The sequence below is a fragment of the Crinia signifera genome, chromosome 4, assembly GCF_055691185.1.
Source record: "Crinia signifera chromosome 4, ASM5569118v1, whole genome shotgun sequence".
NCBI lineage: Eukaryota > Metazoa > Chordata > Amphibia > Anura > Myobatrachidae > Crinia > Crinia signifera.
Window position 1 is genome coordinate 114,986,262 of NC_139220.1, and position 23,117 is coordinate 115,009,378.

The 23,117-nt window shown below is 43.4% G+C and overlaps 2 protein-coding genes across 2 annotated transcripts in view; one reads left to right on the forward strand and one right to left on the reverse strand.

Moving 5' to 3' along the window:
• WASHC4 (WASH complex subunit 4) overlaps positions 1 to 4,049 on the forward strand; it is a 59,137-nt gene extending 55,088 nt beyond the window's left edge. The window contains exons 32-33 of the mRNA XM_083182289.1: positions 1,867 to 1,966; positions 3,467 to 4,049. Of these exons, the coding sequence (XP_083038415.1) occupies positions 1,867 to 1,966; positions 3,467 to 3,534 (168 nt within the window). The 3' untranslated portion in view covers positions 3,535 to 4,049. The remainder of the gene's footprint in view (positions 1 to 1,866; positions 1,967 to 3,466) is intronic.
• A 5,738-nt stretch (positions 4,050 to 9,787) lies between these two features.
• APPL2 (adaptor protein, phosphotyrosine interacting with PH domain and leucine zipper 2) overlaps positions 9,788 to 23,117 on the reverse strand; it is a 97,338-nt gene continuing 84,008 nt past the window's right edge. Inside the window, exons 20-21 of the mRNA XM_083182290.1 lie at positions 22,636 to 22,683; positions 9,788 to 20,822 (exon numbers count right to left, since the gene is read on the reverse strand). Coding sequence (XP_083038416.1) covers positions 20,688 to 20,822; positions 22,636 to 22,683 — 183 coding nt within the window. The 3' untranslated portion in view covers positions 9,788 to 20,687. The remainder of the gene's footprint in view (positions 20,823 to 22,635; positions 22,684 to 23,117) is intronic.

Here is a 23,117-nt window from a genome sequence, read left to right on the forward strand (position 1 = left end):
CTGCAAATGTACTCAACACAAACATGCAGCAAATAAACACCAGGAAAAACACTAGATGATCAAATAACCGTACATGTATTTACCATTACAAGTATAGAAACCCCAAGTGCACAGATGTGTCCTCCAGGGACCTGCAGGCTGGGGAAAACGCATGTGTGCCTAGGAAAATGCTAGGTGTGGCAAAGCCTGGTAGGGGGGTGTCTTTGTGGCATTAGCATGGGTGCGAATAGATTCGCAGCCGTACACATCCACTTGCACAGGCGGCATTACACTATATAGCCAAAATTGCAAGCCAAAATCGCTCCATGTGTAGACACCTTAACCGGGCTTCAAACATTGGTTGAAATGCCGGGTGGCTTGGTTATTTTGCTCTGCCGCTTTCACACTGCACCTTGGCCTGTCAATAACCCTGGTTATTTTGGCAATGTGAAAGGAGTATTATATTTCCTGGAAGAAACGGTGCCTGTAAGAGTTTGGCTCATTTCACTCGGTCAGAGGGTACTTCTTGGGCTGCATGTCATGGACTCTTTACTGCTCCGCTGTGTCAGGCTCCCTCCTGGTCTTTTGTGAATATGTATCTGTACAAGCAGGCTGGGTTTGGGTGCAGAGTACATTGTGCAGCCGCAGTTTGCTCCCTCCCGTGAGGCCTGCTTTGGGATATCCCCTGCATTACTCCAGAGCCTTACACTGAATGGAGGAGAGAACAGGATTTTTGTACTTACTAGTAACATCTGTTCTCCTCGCTATGTTTGCTTAAGTTTCAGATGTTGTTTAACATGTGTGGTAGGGACGTATGACTGATCACACCTGGGATTTGGACACATCCTTGTTAGCAATAAGCTGGGTTACTGATGTTATCGTTGGCCGGGGAGGTGGCAGCCCTTGGAGCTGACTCTGCCTCCTACCTATAATGTGGACAGGACTCTAGTCACTCGTTCCCACTGCCCAGCAACCCGGGTCCGAGATGGGTAAAACCCTTATTTTAACTCGCTGGACCCAGAATTTTTTAAAAGGACCTTTAACACCGCACAGTGACCCGGGTCGACCCGGCAACAACCCGGGTTATTTGTGCAGTGTGAAAGGGGTATTAATGAGGTGTCTTTCCTCCTTTTGTACCTTTCCAATCAGAGCAGGTTAATTTGTCAGGTGGGGTATTTAGGGGAGCAGGGTCTAGTTCAAATACGAAGTTTTAGTGGCTATGTATTAAACCTTGGATAGAGATAAAGTACCAAGCCCCTCATGTCATGTTTAAAACGCAACCTGTAACATGGCTGGTACTTTATCTTTCTCTAAGGCTTAAGCCCTGTTCCGTTTACTCATCTGAGTGACTTTCAGCTGAAAAACTGCCCAGTGTTTTTCCTTTTAAATATAATTAATAAATAACATTGCTCTTAAAATGTAAAAATAACTTCACCCTTAATAAATAAATTAATAAAATATTATTAAAAAATTATAATTTTTGGCATTCGGACTGGTAGTGGTTAGTGTAACCGACAAACTATTATTGAGCAGTTTTGATGATCTGCTGGGGTTTTAAATCCACTGTATAGTAAATCTCCACCCTGGACTAATAGTCAATTTGGAGGAGCACATGGCTTTTAGGTAGGAGCCATCTGTTCCATTCAGTCAGAGACCTAAGAAGTACTGAAATACTGAAATTCTTGTTTTTTGGGAATATGAGAAATTCACCTTAATCTTTTTGCATGACACAAGTAGGTTGGGCTAAAATTTTAAGTTAAAGCTGAGTGTGACCGGTATGATAATCAGCACGTTATTGGCAGATTGGTACTTGCTTATGTAAAACTGCTATTCTTGTTTGCTGTACTTCTAATGGGCAACTAATTCTCTCATAATTTTCCATTTTAGGAATTTGAGTTTCTTTACTTCTCACTGAGCAGTGCTCGGATTTTCTTTAGAGCGGACAAAACGGCAGCTGAAGAAAATCTGGAGAAGAAAGAAAAAGAAGGTATCTATCTATCTATCCACATACATACATTATATTTATTTATATAACCTAATTCATTGATTTATGTGCGCACACCTTATTTAATGAGGTACGGATATGCACATCTAATTCTGGGATGTCCGTCACAGTGCCCCAAAGCCCACTGCATGTTGTTGATGCTGCTGCCATATGGGGGTGCCGATGAGTGTCCATAAAATGGGGGGCAATTTCACCAGACAGGAGTACCCAGACTATATAAACACATAGCAACTGAGCTGTATTGTGCGCTTCTGAATTGGGCCCAAAGTTCACAATTCACCTGTAATTGACATGTGTTATATGTGTGCGTGTGTGTATAGTCTCAAATTGTTTTTCGTATGTACAGTATGTGTGGGGTAAACGTCATAACCGCTGAACCATTTTGATGGGGTTTTCAATGAAATGTTCCTTGAGATGACCAAGAGTAACACAGGCTATGGGTAAATTTACGAAGATGGATGTTTTATTGAAGATAACTTTGGTGCCTATAGCAACCAATCTGTTTCTATTTATTATCTTCTAGAAGCGGCTAAATTAAGTAGAATCTGGTTGCTATAGATGGGGCTGTTCTCCCCCTAATAAGCCATACCCGGAAAATAAGCCCTAGCTAAATCTCCATTTTCCCCAGTCCCTGCACTAAACTACAATGCTTCCAGCTCTGCCCCATATGAAATGGATGCTGCTGCTACAGTAGCAGCCCTGGTACCGCTGAAGCCTCTGCTGGCATCAGTGGTCCCAGGGATGCATTGCGCATGTGACATCACTGCGCACCATACAAGACTGAGCAGCATGTGTACGGTAAACAGGCGGGAGCAGAGTGACTGAGGGGTGGCGGAAAGGCTGAAAAAACGTGAAAGGAAAGCGGCAGTTATGCTGAAAGTATAAGGTGAGGGGCATGATGTTGATAAAAGCAGGACTGAGGGGAATGCTGGCAATGGTATTTAAAATAAGCCCTACCCCAAAAATAAGCCCTTTGGTGTTTTGTGTTCCAAATAAAAAAAAAAAAAAACAGTATCTTATTATCGGGGAAATACAGTACTAGAGTGACAGGTATTTGTTCTGACATCAGAATGAATCCCAGTCAACCAGGAGGATTGCCTGTAAACACTGGAATGATGTTAATGAAGAATGGAATTATTACTATTCCGTCTGTCATTAGCATGCATGGTGTCTCTAGCGATATTGTCAGGTTTAATGTGCAGCACATCATTTATCAGAGATAAAATGTTGGTGTGATTTACCACCCAGTGTGTACCCAGCTTTACACCTTATGGAAAGGCTGGTAGTGGAGATGATACATCAATCTACATGACTCCAGCCATCGTTCCATATCATATACCACAACATTACAGTGAATCTGTGTCAGACATATTTTTGGAAAGGCAGTAAAAATATTGTAAGGCAATTGTTAACTTTAATTTTTTATATTATTCAAGTGATTTTCATTTTATGCCTCTGTTTTTTTCTTTTATTTAAATGAAGAAACATCTAAAGCAAACGAAGATACCCTTCCAGTCATTTCCTCCGCCTCAGACACGGGTATGAAATGAAGCAGCAGCAGCAGCTTTGAAATGTATTACAGAGCTCTAGAACTTTGACTTGGAAGGTTAATGACTCACAACTGGTAGATGCCAGGGGCTGGATACGGACATTGCACCTCAGCGTGATCACTACTTGTCTCTGATATCTCGTTATGACAGTGGCCGTAGTAGCACTGTACAGATGCATGGGAAATGAGCACATCCGGATGTGTCACATATTGTGAAAGCCACAGTGGAGAACCGAAAGCCATTTAACGTTGCCTGTAAATAAACAATACATTTTTGACCGTATGTTTGATATTACAGGTGATAGAAATAGTTTATACTTCCCAGTATCCAGGCTTCAGCACAGCAGGCTCTAGATCTTGAAATAAGAAAAGCCATGCAAATTAGAAAAGTAGAAGTAAACTTATAATATCAGAAAGATCTGTGTTTGTATATGTGTAAATTCGCCCTTTTTGTACAGCAAATATTGTAAATGTCAAATCTCCAGATGTAAAAATGTATAAAATACATTATTTCAATCTGTTGTGTGTCCTCTCATCTTTGCTTCTTGCTGGTGCTTGAAGTTATTATCCAAATAATATACCAAGGAAACCTTTATGTGCAATCCAATAACAGACCACCTTTATAGTAAAAATGAGTATTCAAACAGAGTTTAAGTAGACTTACAGCTCTTTTTCATTGAGGTCCTGGGTCTAACTCAAGACTGTACAAACCAGGTCATATTCGGGAGAGGCCCATTCCCACGGTTGCGCTGATCCTGGCTAATCCGGATCAGTGCTGTTCACACTGCACACAGGTACAGCACTGACGCTTGGAGATGTCATCTCATTGCACCATCATGTAAACAGGTTTTGGACTGGATGACCCAGGTTACTAGTTTACACTGCAGCTCACCTGGGACTTTCCTGAAAATCCCCCAGCTAGGTACCTGGGAGGTCCTTTTCCATTGACCTAAATCCCAGGTTTCTGCAGGTTCATAAGTAATAACCAGGTGTTTCTATAGGTATGGGGTATTCAAATTGTGACCTGCCAGCTGCTGTGGAACCAGTTTTGCTATTAGGGTATAGATCTGTTTCCCACACTCCATCATTACAGTCCAGGTTTTAAGATTATTGATGCATAACTCCAGATAGCCAAATCAATTGACTCTGGTACTGATGAAGTCACCTTTACTCTAGCATGTACATACTTGAAACCTTGCCTATTGTGGCAGTGTTTGGTGAAACATAAATTTTCCATAATCCAACCTAGTATCAGGTTGTTGTTTTTTTGGAGGCCTTCAACACCATTTGGCTGTATTTCTAAATCCAACCCCCCTCCCTTGTGTCAATTCCCCTCTGCATGATACTCCACTGGTCACCGATGTATGTCTGATAAGTAGTCTTATGTGGCATTTACAATTTTTTTTTTTTAACTTCATGTTCAGTATTCACGTATTGATGATTGTGTAAATAATTAACCACAATAGTGCAATATCATTATATATGTAATACCCAGTGTTAAGAATAGGAAGGTGACCCCTGACAATAAAGAAAAAGATTTAGGTAAATTGTAGGGGAAGCCAACTCCAGTCCTCGAGAGCTACCAACAGTTAATGTTTTGCAGGTCTCCTCACAGAATCACAAGTGAAGTAATTAGCTCCACCTGTGGATCTTTTAAAATGTGTTTATCCGTTATGAGTGCACCTGTGTACCTGCGAGGTGAGCTGGAAAATGTGAACTGTTGGTAGCTCTCGAGGACTGGAGTTGGCTACCCCTGCTATAGGTTATAAATCCCTTATGAAAGTGGTTCCCAGATTGAGACCCATGGGTTGGTGATCCACTACCAAATCATTTTTAGTCCATAGCAGCCATCAGCTCTAGTTTAGCCAATCTTAAAATATGTAGATCCGGCAATTCCAACCTCTCGGCACAAATAGTCCAGGTTTTATTGCTATCCATTCTTAAGTACAGGAACCACAGTTAGTTTGATTTTATCATCTGTGCTAAAGCCTGGATATTACTGAAACCTGCATTGTCCGTGTGCCTTGAGGAACAAGGTCGGGAATATCCGATGTAGACAAGCAGAAGTGCAAATCTGTCCACCATCACATAACAGAACTAAAGGCTGACTTGTCACTAGTTTTAATTTAATCATTTTTGTTAAATGTCTCAAACAAATTTGGCCTAGGGCTGCGGTCCCTAAAGAGGATAAAGTGCTAATGCAGTGGGTCACAAACGCTGGCGGGGGAGAATATGTATTAATACCTATGGAAGCTTTCCACCACCCCATGTATTAATGAGGTGGTGGGTGCCCAGTGACTGGAATACTATGCACCCGTTTATTGGTGCTGCTCTTTAGAACAGTGGTTCCCAACCCTGGTCCTCAAGTACCCCCAACAGTGCACTCATTATTCAGGCACATTTGAAAAGATCCACAGGTGGAGCTAATTATAGCACTTGTGATTCTGTGAGGAAACCTGCAAAACAAGCACTGTTGGGGATACTTAAGGACCAGTGTTGGGAACCACTCACTGGTTTAGACGATACCTGCAGCTATCTATTTTGACAGAGCAATGACACCTTCAGCCATCTCCACAGCATGGACAATGCTGTCCCTGGCTGTGCAAGAGATCTTGTGTGAGAAGTGAATTTTGCATAAGGGGAGTTTGTTAATGCCTCGATATAGCTTCCTGCTTTGCCAGTTTTGTTTCTGTACCACTATAATGCATCTACCCCCATCATCATTAAACACTAATGTGAGGTGAGATTCCCTTGCTATTTGACTTATGGTGTGTACACACTTGTACAATCTGCATGAGATTTTGACTATATAGTCAAAATCATCAGGATCGCATGGGTTTTTAACCATTGCAATTCCGATGCGCGCTCCCATATCGCAAGCAGAAAGTCTTGGCTGCATAGACTATATAGTGCAGATCTGCACTATAGTCAAAATTGTATGCAGATTGCATGCATGCGATGCGTTCTGATCGCGTTGGGATCGCATCGCACAGTACTTGCACCGTGTGTACGCCCCATTAAGATTCGATTGCTATGCTATCTCTGTACTTTTCACATACAATCTGCATTAGATTTGCACTATATAGTCATTGCTGCCCTGTCTATCTGGGTTTCGATTTGTGCTGTCACAGGAGCGCGCATCGGGATCGCAAGGTAAAAAAACCTGTGCGAACTGCATGCGATTTTGAGTATATAGTCAAAATCTAATGTCAAATTTCTCCTGGTGTACACAGCATAACAGTTCATGATTTGGATACAGTATATCCATGCTTGGCCACAGGTGATTATTAGGTATGTCAGACAATAGAATCCAATCCATGGTCCATTGCTGCTCTCTAAGAACCACTGCTAACGTGCCATGATTCAAGAAAGTTTGGGAACCACTGCTTTCATGGTATTGCATGCAGGAATGTGTCTTTCTGAAACCTGTAGCTCCACTCCTCACAGTACTCCTCCCTGAAAATGCCACTGGAAGGTAAATATAAACAGTGCGTAAAACAATGTGTATGTAACAAGCCAGAAAACAATGTGACATGCAAGTCACAGGGAGAGCACTGCTGATGCTGCTGTATTTTACAGAAGATGGCAGAGGGAACGTTGTTACTGGGCCTAGAAGAGATCTGTGACCTCTGGCTACTGCTGCAAAGAGTCATAAGGTTGACACAAATTTTTTGTGGGTTTTTTGGTGTGTGTTGACAAGGTTGGTATGGACACCGTCTGAGTGTACCGCATGGCGTGCTATGCTTGCCAATACATCGGCACAGTGCTTTGATGCGCTCAGCACACTATCATTCACAGGCTGTGGTGGATGGCAGGGTATGAAGTACCGCCTGTTGACACATGTCAGCTTAAGGGTTTTTTTTAAACCTCATGTCAACCTTTTTCATGTTGACCTTTTGAATGTCTACCTAGACATTGTAGATCTAATGACTACATACCCTCGGCGATAGTGGCAAGTAGGAATGAACTTCCTGGGGTAATTTTTCAAACCCGGGATTGGCCTCCACTAAAAAAAAAACTACTACCCCCTCCTCCCCCCAAACATGCCACCACGCACATTTACTCACCTGAGCGGGTGCAGTGGGAGCATGGCAGTCTCTTGAAATCCCTGTCGGACAGCATCTGAGCACCCATTCAGATTGCTGCCTGGCGGTTTCCAACCCTGCAGAATCTGAGTGGGTGCTCAGACACTGCCTGACATTAGACTGTACATGCACTGTCTAACACCGAAATCCTGCGATTGGCCACCCTACTGACAAGTAGCAGTAAACTTACCTCTCTGCCAGGCCAGTCTTTGAACTGGTTTCCAAGATTTCAGTTTTTGTTTCCATTAAAGTGGGCAAAAAGGTAAATTTAGGAAAATGTTACAAAATAGATATTTAGCAGAAAAGTTAATTTCACAAAGGGGAGTGGCGTTTGGTAAGTGATAGATTCAGGTAGACAGACACGCAGAACATACTCAAAAACAAAAAAACGACCAGTTTAAAAACGAGTGCCCCTGTCATGGTATAATAGATCCAATACAATTTATTAAGTAATTACTAAAAGTGTGTTTTATATATTACACTAAAAAGGGGTGCATTATTCCCTTTATAACAGGGCTGGGCAATTGCGGCCCTCCAGATGTTGATGAACTACACATCCCAGCATGCCTTGCATCAGTTTCAGGATGGCCACATAGCAAAACTAATGCAAAGCATCCTGGGATGTGTAGTTCATCAACATCTGGAGGGCCGCAATTGCCCAGCCCTGCTTTATAAACTTCTTCCTTTTACTATTTTGATTATTGATCTATATTTGCAACTATTTCTACCTATTCATATAATTGGCAGTAATACTTGGATGCATAACCTAATAGGGTGCTGGGATTCCGATGGTCATTAGATCAACATTGGAATCCTGACTGTTAAATGGCCAACAGTAGGGATTCCTGACTGACTGGCTATTCTCCCTCATGGGGATCCACAACCCCCAGAGTGGGAGAATAGAATCTGTGGTGAGTGCAGTGAGCTGTCGAGCATGCAAGGGGCTTTGTATCTGTCGCGCCCCCTCCCTGTCAGGATGCCGATGTTTGATTAACCACTTGAGTGGTATGCCCCAATTTTCCGGGCATAACACTAAGCAGTAGGTGCGTGCCAGTGGTGCCTTCAGCTGTGCACCACTGGTGCATTTCCCCCCCACCACCACCCGTCACCGTCATTACACAGACATTAGGAATCCCGACTGTTAAAACTTCGACACTCGGGATCCCAATGGCCACGACCCCCATGAGGGAGAATAGAATAGGTGGTGAGCGTAGCAAGCCCGTAAGGGTTTTTTTTTTTGCGCTCCCCCCGCTGTCTGATTCCAGGCAGTCAAGATCCCAACTGTCTGTATGCTATACCAGATACATTGGGGAGGTAATGCAGACAGCCAAGCAGTTTTTCATGATTATTACTTATTATTTTTGATTTTTTTTAAACCAACTTTCATACTTTACCATCTCAGTGGGCATAGAGGTAGAATTTACTGTGCCCAGTGCAGCATGACATCATGCCTGAAGCATAGCGAGCTATTTGAGGGGACATGGTACACTTATACAGTGCCCATATCAGCAGACACCAAAAACCCTGAAAATATTCTGTCTACCTTTTTCATGTGGCGACCCGCCTGCCGACGTATAGATCCCCACCCCCAGCAGAGGGAAAACTACAGCCCCATATGGTAACTGGCCACATACAGTCAGCATGTAGCCATAATGTTGTGTGACAGGTTGAAAACACTGATGAATTAAACCCCCAAAAATACTGACACCCCTGCGCCGGGATACGGTCATTAGGTCGACAAGCATTGGGTTGACACCATTAGGTCGACATGCAGAAATGTCGACATGGGTCATGGTTGACAAGTGATTAGGTTGACATGGGGTTTTTCACTGTTTTTTTTTTAGCGGACAGGCGGTGTTTCATGCCCTACCTCCACTAGGGCATGGTGGGAGAATAAAATAGTGTGCCCGAAGCATGGCGAACGCACGCGGTGCTATGGTTCAGTGTCCATGTCGACTATGTCAAAATTCAGGGGGAAAAAAACTGAAAAACTCCATGTCTACCTTTTGACCTTGCCTATGTCGACCTAATGCTTGTCTTGACCGAATGACGTCGACCATTCCCTTGTAGACCTATTGATCCATACCCCCTGAGCCACTTTTCCCTTCGCTGTCAGAGCCCAGAACGCCCTCTCCACACATTATGATACAACACACAAAAGGCACAAAATCCATCAAAAATTACTTTATTAATGTATTGTAAAGCTGGCTCAGATTTGTAATAATTTAGGGACTGCCTTTTCTGTACTTGTTACTGGAACATTTTGGAAAAGGTAAGGCCTGCACGGTCACATCATTATTATTCCAACCTTCTGCATTCCAGCGGAAAAATGCCTGATTTGTCCTTACATGCAACAGGGTGTTTTATTTATTCTGTAGAGGTACAGTAACATGGCAGGCACTTTGAGAAGTAGGATACTAACTACAATGATATAGAAAAATAGATTATGACATCATTTTAATGGATAGCCATTTAAAAATAAAAAAATGAATATTTTAGTGCAGAATTGTCTCATACAGCAATACCCCAGCAGGTCCCCAATCTTGGGCACAGCAAATGGCTAGTGTATAGTCTGGTGGTAGTCATGTATGCAACACCGTACTCAGCTGTAGTGTGTGTAAAAATAATAGTAGTATTTAGAGTTACACAAATAAGCATTAGAAGGAACAATGAGGCAGATGTATTAAGCTCGGTGAATAGATAGTGGAAGTGGAAGGTGATAAAGCACCAGCCAATCAACTTCTACCTAATTATTCAGATATAGCTGATGGCTGGTACGTTATCGACTTCTACTTTATCTATTCACCAGGTTAAATACATCTGCCCCAATAGAACATGTAAATCACAACATATTTTGGAATGTTATAAAATGAATTCCCATACAGAAACAGAATTTATATTTGCAAGAGAATGTACAATATAAACATCAGTGTTTACCAAGCTCAGTCATCAGAGACCTCTAACTGGACAGGTTTTTCTGGTCTCCTTACTATCACATTTTTGTCTTGGATTTCAATAATGGGATTGGAGCCTCCAATCTCTGGATCAAAATGCGCATGCAAACCCTTTCTGCCAGGCAGTGCTGAGCACCAACCACGCTTGGCTCAGGTGCTGCCCGGAAAGCATGTAGTGCTGCTGCACAGCGTAATGTTAGAGGTCATCTTGTGCAGCCATGCACCTGCCCATACTCACTGCCGCTTTCGCCTGCCAGCGAAAGAACTGCTTCTAAGCATTTTCCAGCGAGGAGGCTGATCCCGGGATTGGAATAAAAAAATGGCCTGGGATTGGCCTCCTTAGCTATACCTGTGAATCTTAAAAAAAAAAAAAAAAAAAATCAGCCAGTAATGAATACACCTGTGCACCTGCTAAGTGACCTGCAAGCATGAACTGTTAGTGGTTCCTGAGGAGTGAGTTTAGTGAATACTGATATATCCATCATAGTGCAAGCAATGCTCAAAATACGAACTGTGTAAGAATTGATCACTGAAGGAACCGTAAACTACCATGAAAATAATGGAATAAATGAAAATGTATACATTCTTGGTTTAGAAAGCTCTCCCCCTGTAATTGAAGAATTCATACCTCTGTTTATTCATGTTAACAGGCAACCAACCTGATTATCGACAGTTAATTTACAACTTGTACAACATGATTAAGATTAGTGCTTAAATTCTGGCGTGGGGCTTATGTACCAACATTTGTCATAAAATTATATAGGAACTGAACTTTCTGCATCATTTTTTGGTTTCTGTCTATGAACCAATAGCATAATGCAGGAGATTTCATAGAACACACCCCAGATCGTGGTGTGTTCAAAATTCCGGGGAAGTTGCTCGCAGTGATGGTGGTTATATATCTATAACTACCCCATGCAGAACAACATACTTAAAGGGGTTATTCACAAGTTATCTACATAGAACTTGGAATTATATAATACGGTTTAAGCAAAATACTTGCCTACCGGGTCAGCTATGTCAAATAGTGGTTATTGCACATTATTAATTAAAGCGGTTTCGAACAGTTGAATTATAATATTTTGTTTAAGTAGCTTTCCATCCTTCTTTATACAATATTCCTGGGCTTCGTAATTATGCATGTTATCAGTTATGTGGGATTTGCATAGGTCCTTCTGAAATACAGTTTTTCTATTGGTCAATCACACTATGCTGATGGGAAGAAATGTATATTTAACCCCGCAGTTGTAGAACAGCGCTTTTGTATTTCTTGGTTTGTATATTTAGGAATGATATAAGTAACGAAAGATACAGGTTTGAAAGAGAATGTAAAATATATAATATCAAAGTGCAAGCATTGCTCATATGCACTGTGTGAGTAGATTACACTGTAACAACACTGGTCATTCCTGTAACTATAATCTACGCTAAAATAAAAGGGATTTTTGTAAGAACTTACCGTTCGAATCCCTTTCTCTGATATGGTCCTGGTGACACAGCTTCACATTGGATGTAGGAGGGTCCGCAGGAGCCAGGCACCTATCCTAAAGCTTTTGGAGGGTAGGCTCCTCCCCTACTGCATCCCAGATTCCTCAGTTCAATCTTTCAAAGCCACTGGAATACATTAACTCAGTACAAACACCTGCACATATTATATGCACAATTTTAAATTTAACTTTTCAACCAATTATAACATGAAACATCATGAACACTGGCATACTTACTGAGCGTAAGGGAGGGATCGCTGTGTCACCAGGACCATATCAGAGAAAGGGATTCGAACGGTAAGTTCTTACAAAAATCCCTTTTTCTCTTTCAATGGTCCTGGTGACACAGCTTCACATTGGGACGTTCCAGAGCCGGTCCTTTTGGGTGGGTACGCTCAGGTCTGCAGTTTTCATCACTGCTTGCCCGAATGATGCGTCCACCGACGCGAACTCACGGAACCTATCGAATTTGGCAAAAGTATGAACAGAAGACCAAGTGGCAGCCCTGCAAACCTGCTCAGCTGTTGCCCCATGTCGAACCGCCCAAGAGGTGGCAACCGACCTGGTGGTATGCGCATTAATCCTGGCCGGTACAGGCCTACCAACTTTAGTATATGCAAACGCAATAACAGAGCGCAACCACCTAGCAATGGTCTGCTTAGAAGCAGGCCAACTAAGTTTGTGTATGTCATACAAACCAGTAAAGTATCAGTCTTTCTGACACTCTTAACTCTGTCCACATAAACGCGCAAGACGCGCACAACATCCAAATTCCTTAATTTGTCCCTTTTCCTAACAACCCTCTGAGGGTTGAAACACAGGCAGAACAATCTCCTGATTTAGATGAAAAGCAGAGACTACTTTTGGTAAAAAATCTAGGGGTACTGTCCGAAAGGCAGCCCTATCATCGTGACATATAAGGGAGGAAGACTTGAAGAACAAAGCAATCAACTCCGATATATTTTTTTTTTTTTTTTTTTTTTTTTTTTTCTTGACGCCACCGCCAACAAAAATACCAGCTTCCCTGAAAGGAAACTAAGGTCAACCGACCTTAACGGCTCAAAAGGCGCCTCTTTAAGGTACTCCAGAACCAGAGATAATTCCCCTGGCGCTACTGGTTGGTTGTAGGGAGGTTTCAATAGATAAACCCCCTGCAGGAAGGTCTGTACTTCTGGTTCTAACGCAATCCTTCTTTGGAAAGAAAAATTGACACGGTCGAGATATGTACTCTGAGTGACTGAAGGCCTAACCCAGAGGAAAGGCCCTCCTGTAAAAAAACTCCAACAATTTAGCCATTTTAAATCTCAATGTGCGTGACCTCTGTCTTACACACCACCAAATATAGGTCTTCCAGGCCCCAAAATAATTTACAGAAGACACTGACTTTCTGGCTTTCCTCATTGCGTTAACCACCGCCTTTGAGAATCCTATATTCCTCAAAATGGCGTTTTCAACAGCCAGACCGTCAAAATTAATCGAGCTGAATCCAGCTGGTTGAACGGTCCTTGTTTTAGAAGGTCTGACCTCAGATGTAGACGCCACGAGTCCACAGAGAATCTCTGAAGCCTCGAGTACCATGATCTCCCTGGCCAATCTGGGGCCACTAAAATTACTGGAATTGTCTGGGCCTGTATTGTTTTCAACTCTCTTGCCAGCATTGGAACTGGCGTTAAATCATAAAGAAGATTCCCCTCCCAGGGAATAGTCATGGCATCCACTGCTTCTGCCAGTGGATCCCACGTCCTGTCATACAACCTGGGTACCTGATGGATGAACCTGTATGCCTTCAGGTCCCTATCCGGGGTTTCCCCCTTATTGTAATCTAGTGGAATACTTGTGGATTCAGCCTCCATTTTCCTTCCATCAGTTTCTCCCTGCTCAGGAAGTCGGCCTCTATATTCTCCACTCCTGGTATGAAGATTGCTGATAATGCTAGAACATTCTGTTCCGCCCACAAGAAGATTCGGGACACTTCCCACATGGCCAGATTGCTGTGTGTGCCTCCCTGGTGATTCAGATACGCCACAGCTGTGACGTTGTCGGTCTGAATGCCTAAAAGGGAGCTCTTGTAATCTTTTCTCCCGCCAGAGAAAACCTCTTCCACACAGCCCTCAGTTCCAAGATGTTGATCAGTAAGGCAGACTGTAAAGTATCAGTCTTTCTGCTCTAAAGTCCACAAGCCCTGCAGACGCAGGTCCACGACAACTGCCCCTCAGCCTCTGAGACTGGCGTCGGTAGAGACTACCACCCAGCTCCAGGACTGCAGGGACCGACTCCCCCGAAGGGAATCCACCTCCATCCACCATTTTAGGAAGGATCGAGTTTCTGAAAACAACACCATTTGTTCTGACCTCATGGTCTGAGAGTTCCCTGTCCGCTGGGACACTCTAGAGTGGAACCTGGTGAACTGTAACGTCTCGAAAGACGCCATCATCTTCCCCAGCAGTTTGAGTCACCCCCATACTGCTGTGCTCTGAGACCCTAGGATCTCCTGTACCAAGGCAGCCAGATCCCTGGCCTATGCCTCTGGTAGAAACCCCCAATGCAACTGGGTATCCAGACCAATCCCCAAGAATTGGAGTCTCTGTGACGGCACCGATTGAGATTTTTGTAAATTTAAAAGCCAGCCGTGAATCTGCAAAACCTGATGGTTTCTGCCAAGTGACTCTTCACTTGTCTGCTGACTCCGCTTTAAACCGCAGGTCGTCCAAAAATGGAATAACCACGATTTCCGTCAGTCGAAGCACATCCGCCATTTCTGACATTATTTGGTGAATACCCTTGACGCTGTGGCCAGACCAAAAGGCAACGCCTGTAATTACAGGAGAAGGTCTCCTATTGCACACCCCAATAGTTCCGGGTGGATAGGAACCTGCAAGTATGCGTCCTGGACCTTCATGGACGCTAAAAATTCTCCCTGGTCCCGGCTTAGCAGCACAGACCGTAGAGACTCTATTTTGAAATGGTCTACCCACAAAAAGCTATTAATGCCTTTAAGTTTAGGATCAGCTGAAAGACCCGTCTGGTTTGGGCACCAAAAACAGAGTGAAATAAAAGCCTTTTTTCCCTCCGCTCTGGGGACCGGGACTACCACACCCTTCTCTAAAAGAGAATGAGCCGCTCCCAAGAGAGCTGTACGGAGCCGAGCCTCCTTTGGCAGTGGTGTAGGAATGAACCTTCTCGGTGGAAGAACTTTGAAGGGAATCTTTTAACCCTGGGTTATATTTCTAACCCAAGCGTTCCGGTCTTAACAGTGCCCCTGCGTCTCTGAACAGTGACAGACGTCCCCCCTCCTTAAACACCGCCGGGCAAAACCCCTGGCAGTATGCGGAGGATTTTTCCTCTCCTATGGTTTCTTATAAAAAGAACCAAATTTTGACTTTGGGGCCTTGCCCCTGGAGGACTGAGACTATCCCTTAAAAGACTGTCCTCAAAAGGACGCACCTCCTCTAGGGGAGGGCCGAAAGGATGGCCTGAAAGCAGAAAACCTTGATGTCTGCTTTGGCTGCAGGGGTAGGCAGGAAAGTGCTTTTTTCCACCTGTGGCCTGCTTATTAATCTCTTCCAGTTGTAAACCAATAACAGCTTTCCTTTAAAAGCAAATGCCTCTAAGCCTTTTTAGACTTGTTATCTGCCTTCCAAGCTATAAGCCAGAGCACTCTCCTGGCATTCCAAACACTGAGGAAACTCTGGCAGCCATTTTGAGAGCTTCCTGCTCAGCCTGCATCACATTTCTGCAGCAGCATTATACTTCTCTGCCTAGTAACAACACACAAAAGACAGTATGTCAACTAGAGCACAGGTCACTGACCCACCAATCCTGGCCTTAGAGACCCAGACTGAAGCCAATCAGAGGACTTGCTTGCTTGAAGGCTTGCACTGGTAGCACAGTTGGTTTTTGACAAGTATACCACAGAAGCCTCTACCACTGGAACTTTCTCCCAGAGGTCTGCATGATCCTCAGGCATGGGATACAGGCTTAACCATCTATTTTGGCATCTAAAGCCTTTTGTCAGGGGTTTTCCAATAAATCTTGTAAACCCTTGTCTGCAGAGAGATATCAGGGGTTTTCCAATAAATCTTGTAAACCCTTGTCTGCAGAGAGATATCATTTCCCTCACGCTGTCTCTTAAAAACAACCTTAGCAGGAGTTTTTTACTTCACAGACAAATTCAATGCCTGTTTTACAGCAGTAATCAAATCCTCCACCCCTGAGGGTGAGGACTCTTCAGAAACATCACCCTGAACCCAGGGTATGTCTGTGTACTCTCCCTCCTCATCAGCAGCTAATAATGGCACTGAATCAGACCTTTTAGGGGTCCCCCCAGAGTAACCATAAAGCTTGTCAAACAAGTAATTTAAACCTGCTGATTCCCATAGCAGTATCCTGCATGACTTGTATAAGTCAGGATCTGTCTGGGTCCGAGGCAAAGAGCTGGCCGGACTGCTGAGAGAATGGCCCTGGTCTAGGGAAATTACCAGCCATCACTCTGCCTGTCCAGTAATGCACCAAAGCATTTTCCGACCTGTCTCAGGGACTTAGCCCTCGCAAGGTCCGATGCACTACCCTCTGGGGTTCACTCCCCATGGGTTTCACAGCAGCGCATAAAATACAAAAGCCCCCCTTAGGGACAAATTTCAGTGTACAACCACTGCAAGCGCTCATTGCATTAAAGGCTCCCTCCCCCAAAACCACAGACTGTTGCTCAGACATGATGTTCTCAATAACACAGTCACAGCATTAAATGTACATACATTATATACAGTGTACTCAGCCACTTAGCTTTCTGTAGTCTTCAGAATGGGGAAAGCGAAGCCCAGGAAATCCAATCACTCTGTCAGGATCTGTAAGCCAGCTCAGCTCCGCTGCAAGCGTTCTGAATGGCGCCAAAAACAGAGTGAGGGAAGGGACCAAGTCCCTGCTGCTGCGGGGTCTGTGACTTTTGGCGCCAACTACCCCCAGACAGCCGCTCCCATTGTAGGATCTCCTCGTTCCAGTATCTCCCCCTCAGCTGGGGACCACTCGGAACATGCCTGTAACAACACTGCTGTCCTCTCAGTATAGGAGCTCAGTGTGTAAGCTCCGCAGAAAATGGCCGCCGCCATCACGGAGCGCCTGTCCCCCATGATCCCCACCTAGCGTGAAGCCGGTTTCAGAGCGCTCCGGAGCCCAGGCAGCTTCTTAAAAGAAGCTGTAAGCGCTGCACAGGGAGGCCAGACAGCGTCTCCCTCGTGCACAGTGAGCTGACAGGACTCGTTTCTGTCAGCTCCTGCTGCGCTAGCAGTGTGAGGATTCACTAATGAGAATCCTCACACTGTGCCTACCTAGCTAGTGTAGAAGTTAATAAAATAATAAAAACCCTAACTAACTCTACTCCTTCGGCTGCTCCAGCAGCCCTTTAGAATAGCACCCACTCCAGTGGGCACCTAACACGAACTGAGGAATCTGGGATGCAGTAGGGGAGGAGCCTACCCTCCAAAAGCTTTAGGATAGGTGCCTGGCTCCTGCGGACCCTCCTACATCCAATGTGAAGCTGTGTCACCAGGACCATTGAAAGAGAAATATGTAATATAGGGAAATGTATTATTTTCTTTGTCTTACATTATGGCTTCGAAAGCTATCCCTGTAATAAAAGACAAAATGTAATATGATATAGGGGGAGGGGATCTTTATACTTGGGACAGTCCAGACAATGGGCGGTATTCAATGAGCCTGATTCGCCAGGTTTTTATGGCAAATTTGTGCTGTTTGGCGAATTTTTGACTAAAACGGTGAATCACCCTATTCAATGACCAGATGGCGAATACATTTCAATGTTTTTTTCGCCATGATTCACCGAGTAGCAATCGCTATCTTTTTATGGTGAAGTGGAATGTGAACTTTTAAAATAAAGTGTTTTGTTTTTTACATTTGGTATGGAGGGGCATGCTATTTTTATTCATGTGCTGTAAGCACATGAATATATATTTAATAAAAAAAAAATATATATATATATATTTTTTTTTTTTTACACTGACCAGCCAGCAGGGGGCGCCGGAGCCGAGCCGCTCATTAGATATTCATATATTCACTGCACCCGATCGTTACATATGCATGATCGGGTGTAGTGAATATACCCGGTCCCCTGCTGGCACCCCCGGGGGGCAGCCTGTGCTGCCTGGCACCCGGGGAGCCCACCTCCCCCCCACATACGCTCTGGGGCAGGCAGAGAGAATTCCATCTCCCTGCCTGCCACCATCCTCAGGCTCCCTGCGGCGTTCGCCGCAGGAGCTCATATTCGCCGGTCAGGGGCAGCGAGCCCCTGACTCGTTGAATACGGGAGCCTGCGAGGCTCCGGAACGTGGCGAATGTGCAGCGAATCCTAAACAGGATTCGCTGCACCTCGCTGGTATTCACATTGAATACCGCCCATAATCAACACTATCAAACACTGTGTAAAATCACTTCTGGGCTACTTTATGCCTGAGCCTGAAGCATGAATTAAGGGTGATTTACACATGTGGGAACAAACACCCCTCTATATTTTTTTTTCTATTTCCCAAAACCAAATAATTGTTTAAAACAGCCCTCACACCTTCCAACTGGGTGCCAGATGATGCTCTGACAGTGGGGATCCCGACAGTCGGTATACCGACTGCCGGTGCTTGGGATCCTGACACACAGGGGCTATTCTCCCTTGTGGGGGCCCACAACCCCCATAGAGGGAGAATAGAACGTGTGGCGAGCACAGCGAGACCGCAAGAGGCTTCTTTGCGCTCGCCCCCCTGTCAGGGTACCGGCTGTCAGGATCCTGACTGTCGGTGTCCCATACCACAGCCCTTCCAACCATGGCCTGTCTCTATGCTGCAAATGCCCTACATTAATATTCTGTAATCAGGACTGGCTCAAGGGCTGTTTGAGTAGGAAAAGGCACAAATTTATAGGGAATGCAGTGTAGCCATCAAGACCAATGACCCTGGACCCAGGAATATACTGTGGTCAGTACATGTAGTGCATTGTAACATAACCTATACATTATTAGTCACGAAAATGGTCACTGTAATCACCAAGACCATTGGGAGGAGCTGCTGCACTGATTGCCACATCCAGCAGCAATTATTCTGGTTTGGCTTCAACATCATGCTCTGTTTGAGTTTCCTGGCATTGATAACTTGGGGAGACATGAAGAGGAAGGAAGACGGAGGCTGGGTAGACAGAGTCGCTTGTTTGCAAAGATCTGAGAGAAGCTCCAATCTTATCATTCCTTTTCTGGATGTATGGCCATAGATGTGACTACTCCAGCAAGCAGAATGTGCTTTACACAGAGAGGGATAAAATATAATAAAGCCTGCCAGATGAATATGTTTCCTATCTGTGAAAATATCGGGCCGGCAGTATTCAATCCCAGACCTTTTCGGTGGAACTCGCTGGTCTTTGAAAAGCCGAATTTAAATTCGCCGAAACAGCCACTAAATTTACAAATTAGCAGCCATTTTCGCAGAAAAATATGTGGATTCGCGGATCCAAGTCTTCTTCGATTATTGGATTGTTTTCCAAAGAAATAAACAGATGGACTAGATGGAATGCGAATTCTATCTATTCTGCGTGATAACGGCCGATATTGCCTCGGATCGGAAATATCGGAGAACATTAACTACCCCCTAAAGCTGGATACACTCCTATAGATTTATCAGTTCAAGTTGTTCGGTGTGAACAAAAATTTTGTAATAAATTAAAGCGTATGACAATAATTCGCTCCCAAACTCTGTAAAATGGACAAAAACATATTTAGACAAATCTGTTTGCTTAAATGGCTTTACCCAATTTTTCTGAACGGCCATTGTCTGTTTTCTTCCAGTGCTTGGGAGCAAATGGTCGATAGACATTTTCTCTAATAAATTACCATATTTTTGTTTCCACAAGACAGATTGTACAGATAAATCTTTAGATCTTGGCCAGTTCTTAAGCTGGGTATACATCTAGTGAACCTGTGCAGGGTGTACAGTTCCTAAGGTGGCAATGGTTTTTGTTTCCCAAAAGTAAATCCATACTAACAGCAGAAATGGGCTTGTGTCAGTATTATATTGTGTCATACGTGTGTGTGTGTGTGGGGGGGGGGGATGCTAGTAGACCAGGGGTGTGCATTTAGATTATGATACATGATCCTAGTTTTCAAACATTGGGACAGATGTATTAAGCCTGGTGAAGAGATAAGTTGATTGGCTGGTGCATTATCCCCTTCACCTTTATAACTGTCATTTTTTAAACATGGCTTATTGGCTAGTGCATTATCACCTTCTACTATATCTCCACACCAGGATTAATACATCTGCCCCATTTTTTTCAACTAAACTTATATTTGGCCCAACTAACATACAGAGGTGATTTAAATCAAGGTCATTCTTGTTAACATGAACACCACAATATTTTTTTCTGTTTTGGTTAGCAGATACATTTTCATCTGTACAGACAAGGACTAAACCAATTAAGACTACTAGAAAAAAACTGCAATTACCCTTCAGTAATTAATCATAAGTGCAACTGATTAACTTATATAAAAACAACCTTTTCTATGACACCAAACTAACTAGATATTTCACCAACTGTCAAATCAGCCTTTACACTTCAAGTAGTGAAGAATGTGCAGTTCTAGGCTTCAGACTCCAGTCCTTCATTGCAAGCTTCACTCCCATTATCATCTTCCGATCGGACATTCAAAAGGACAATCTTGCCTTCATTTGATAGCGGAACTGAGGACATTAATTGTGCAATTGCTTCAGGGTCCTACAGAGAAAACAGGGAACTACAATAAGCACATATGGTATGGAAACATGCAGACAACAACAGGGGCTGGACATAGCAATTTTACCTATATATTGCAAAATCCTGTAATCAGATCTCTCCCACCTTTGCCTTCTCTACTTTAATTATTTTTCTATGTAAACTTACATCAGCTCAGTTTATATATATTTTTTCAGTTTTATCTATTTTGTACAGTGCTACGAGACCCCTTTAGTACCTTATAAAAATAAATACTTTTAATATACAACATTATTAATATTAAGGCGGAAATTCAATTATGCACAATGTTTTCTCTTGGCTTATTGCTTCTCCCCTGCCTATTCAATTATGACTGGCAGGCTGGTGCAAAACACGGCTTTTTGAAGATTATATTTCTCCAGCCTCAGGCACGTGAACCAAATACAAGAAGGCAGCACCGTCTTCAGGGGAAAACCGGACTGTTTCTCTGAAAAACACACAGGTTTCACTGAACCTGCGTGTTTTGGGGAGAATTTTTATTTTTTTGTTGGGAAGCAACCTAATAGGATAGCATACCCTCACCCCCACAAAAAAAATTATATATATATCTGAGAAACATAAATCATGAAAAATCATCAGTTTTTCCCTTCCAATGATTTTACTCCTCTAATTGAATTCCCCAAGTAAATAGCAATGTATATTATAGGGATATTAGAGTCACTAGGAAGCTCTGTGACCATATTTTAGATTTTATACAGAATACAGATACCAGAAGAGTACTAATAACCATAACAATGTAATGTCGAGGGGATATGATCTCTATATTAAACATCAGTTTTAATTGAAGAATCCACAGCGACTTTAAACTACAGGCAGAACCTACATGTCCTATTACACAATTATCTACATAAATGTCAATGGAACAAGATAACAGACATGTATTACAGTATATATACATCTTGCAAAATCTTGGTCATACTTGAAGTAATCAACTGTATTTGACCACAAACAGTACAGCTGGCAAAGTGACCCTTTCTGATTAACTCTGGTCCGACATATATTGTACATGAAAAATGGAGTGGCCAATCAGATTTCATTTATTGGTGATCGGCACATATGAATGGAGGTTGCTCCAATAATACTCCTTTTCTTCTGACATAAAAATCTCGGGTCTTTACATGTGAACGTGCACAGAGCTGGGATTTTTGACGGTGGAAATGGTGACCAGGTAAAAATCCTGGGTCTAGTGACCCGCGATTCTTACGCTGGAACCAAGCAGGGTTGTTAGTGGGTTAAACTCGGGTAACAAGCTGTGGAAACGGCTCTCTCCTGGGTTATTTGACCCGGGCAGCGGAGGCTGCCATTGCGCAGGCACCTGCTGTTGCCCGCCCACCACTGACAGCCCGTCCCCTGCCGGTCCCTAAGGTCTTTAAAAAAACAAAACCATATTGGTCAGTCCCAGTACTATGCCATATGCACCACAGTTTAGACATCTTAGAGCTATTTCACACGCTCCGGCTCCTGCCGGGTGGCGAAACCCCGCACGGCCAGGAAGGCGCGCCGCACACAGCAGTTTACAATGGTAGGGATGACCACAGCCCGGCAGCCGTCCCTTCCAGTGGTGGGATCCGGATGCAACAGGGCGGCCGGATCATGGCCGTACCGTGTGTATGGACACAATAGTGTCCAATAACAGGAGCCGGAGCGTGTGTAATAGCCCTTAAATGTCTGTCTTTTCAGAATATCATCTACTGTGGTACAGGTTGTTCTTATGAAGATACAGGAATCAATCCAAGCATGCTTTACAAGCTGTTAAAAAAAAAAAAGCTTCTCTCACCTCTTCTGCAGCAGCAATTTCTTTTCCCAAGCTGATTGCAAAACAAATCTATGGAGACAACATAAAAGGGGTTTTAATAGAATAGCAATAAGACAGTATCGTTTTCTTGCAGTTCCATTTTTTATGAATTTAAAAAGAACTAGCATTCTGTTACAATGGAGTACTTTATAACAGCAATTTCATGACCAGAAACATTTTGGATAACAGATAATTATATATATTTCATTGAGATATCTTGAGTAGAGGACCCATGTGTGAACACAAAATGCATATATGTTGTATAAACACATCAAACCATGAAATACACACAAATATACTTTATTTGTGCATAAAAAAAGTTTAGTGCCAGTTACATATGTAACTGACATGACTGGGGCCAGTCCCCCAGTCAGGTCAGTTACATATCATGTCCCCATTAGTGTCAGTTACATATCATGTCTCCAGTAGTGCCAGTTACATATCATGTCCCCATTAGTACCAGT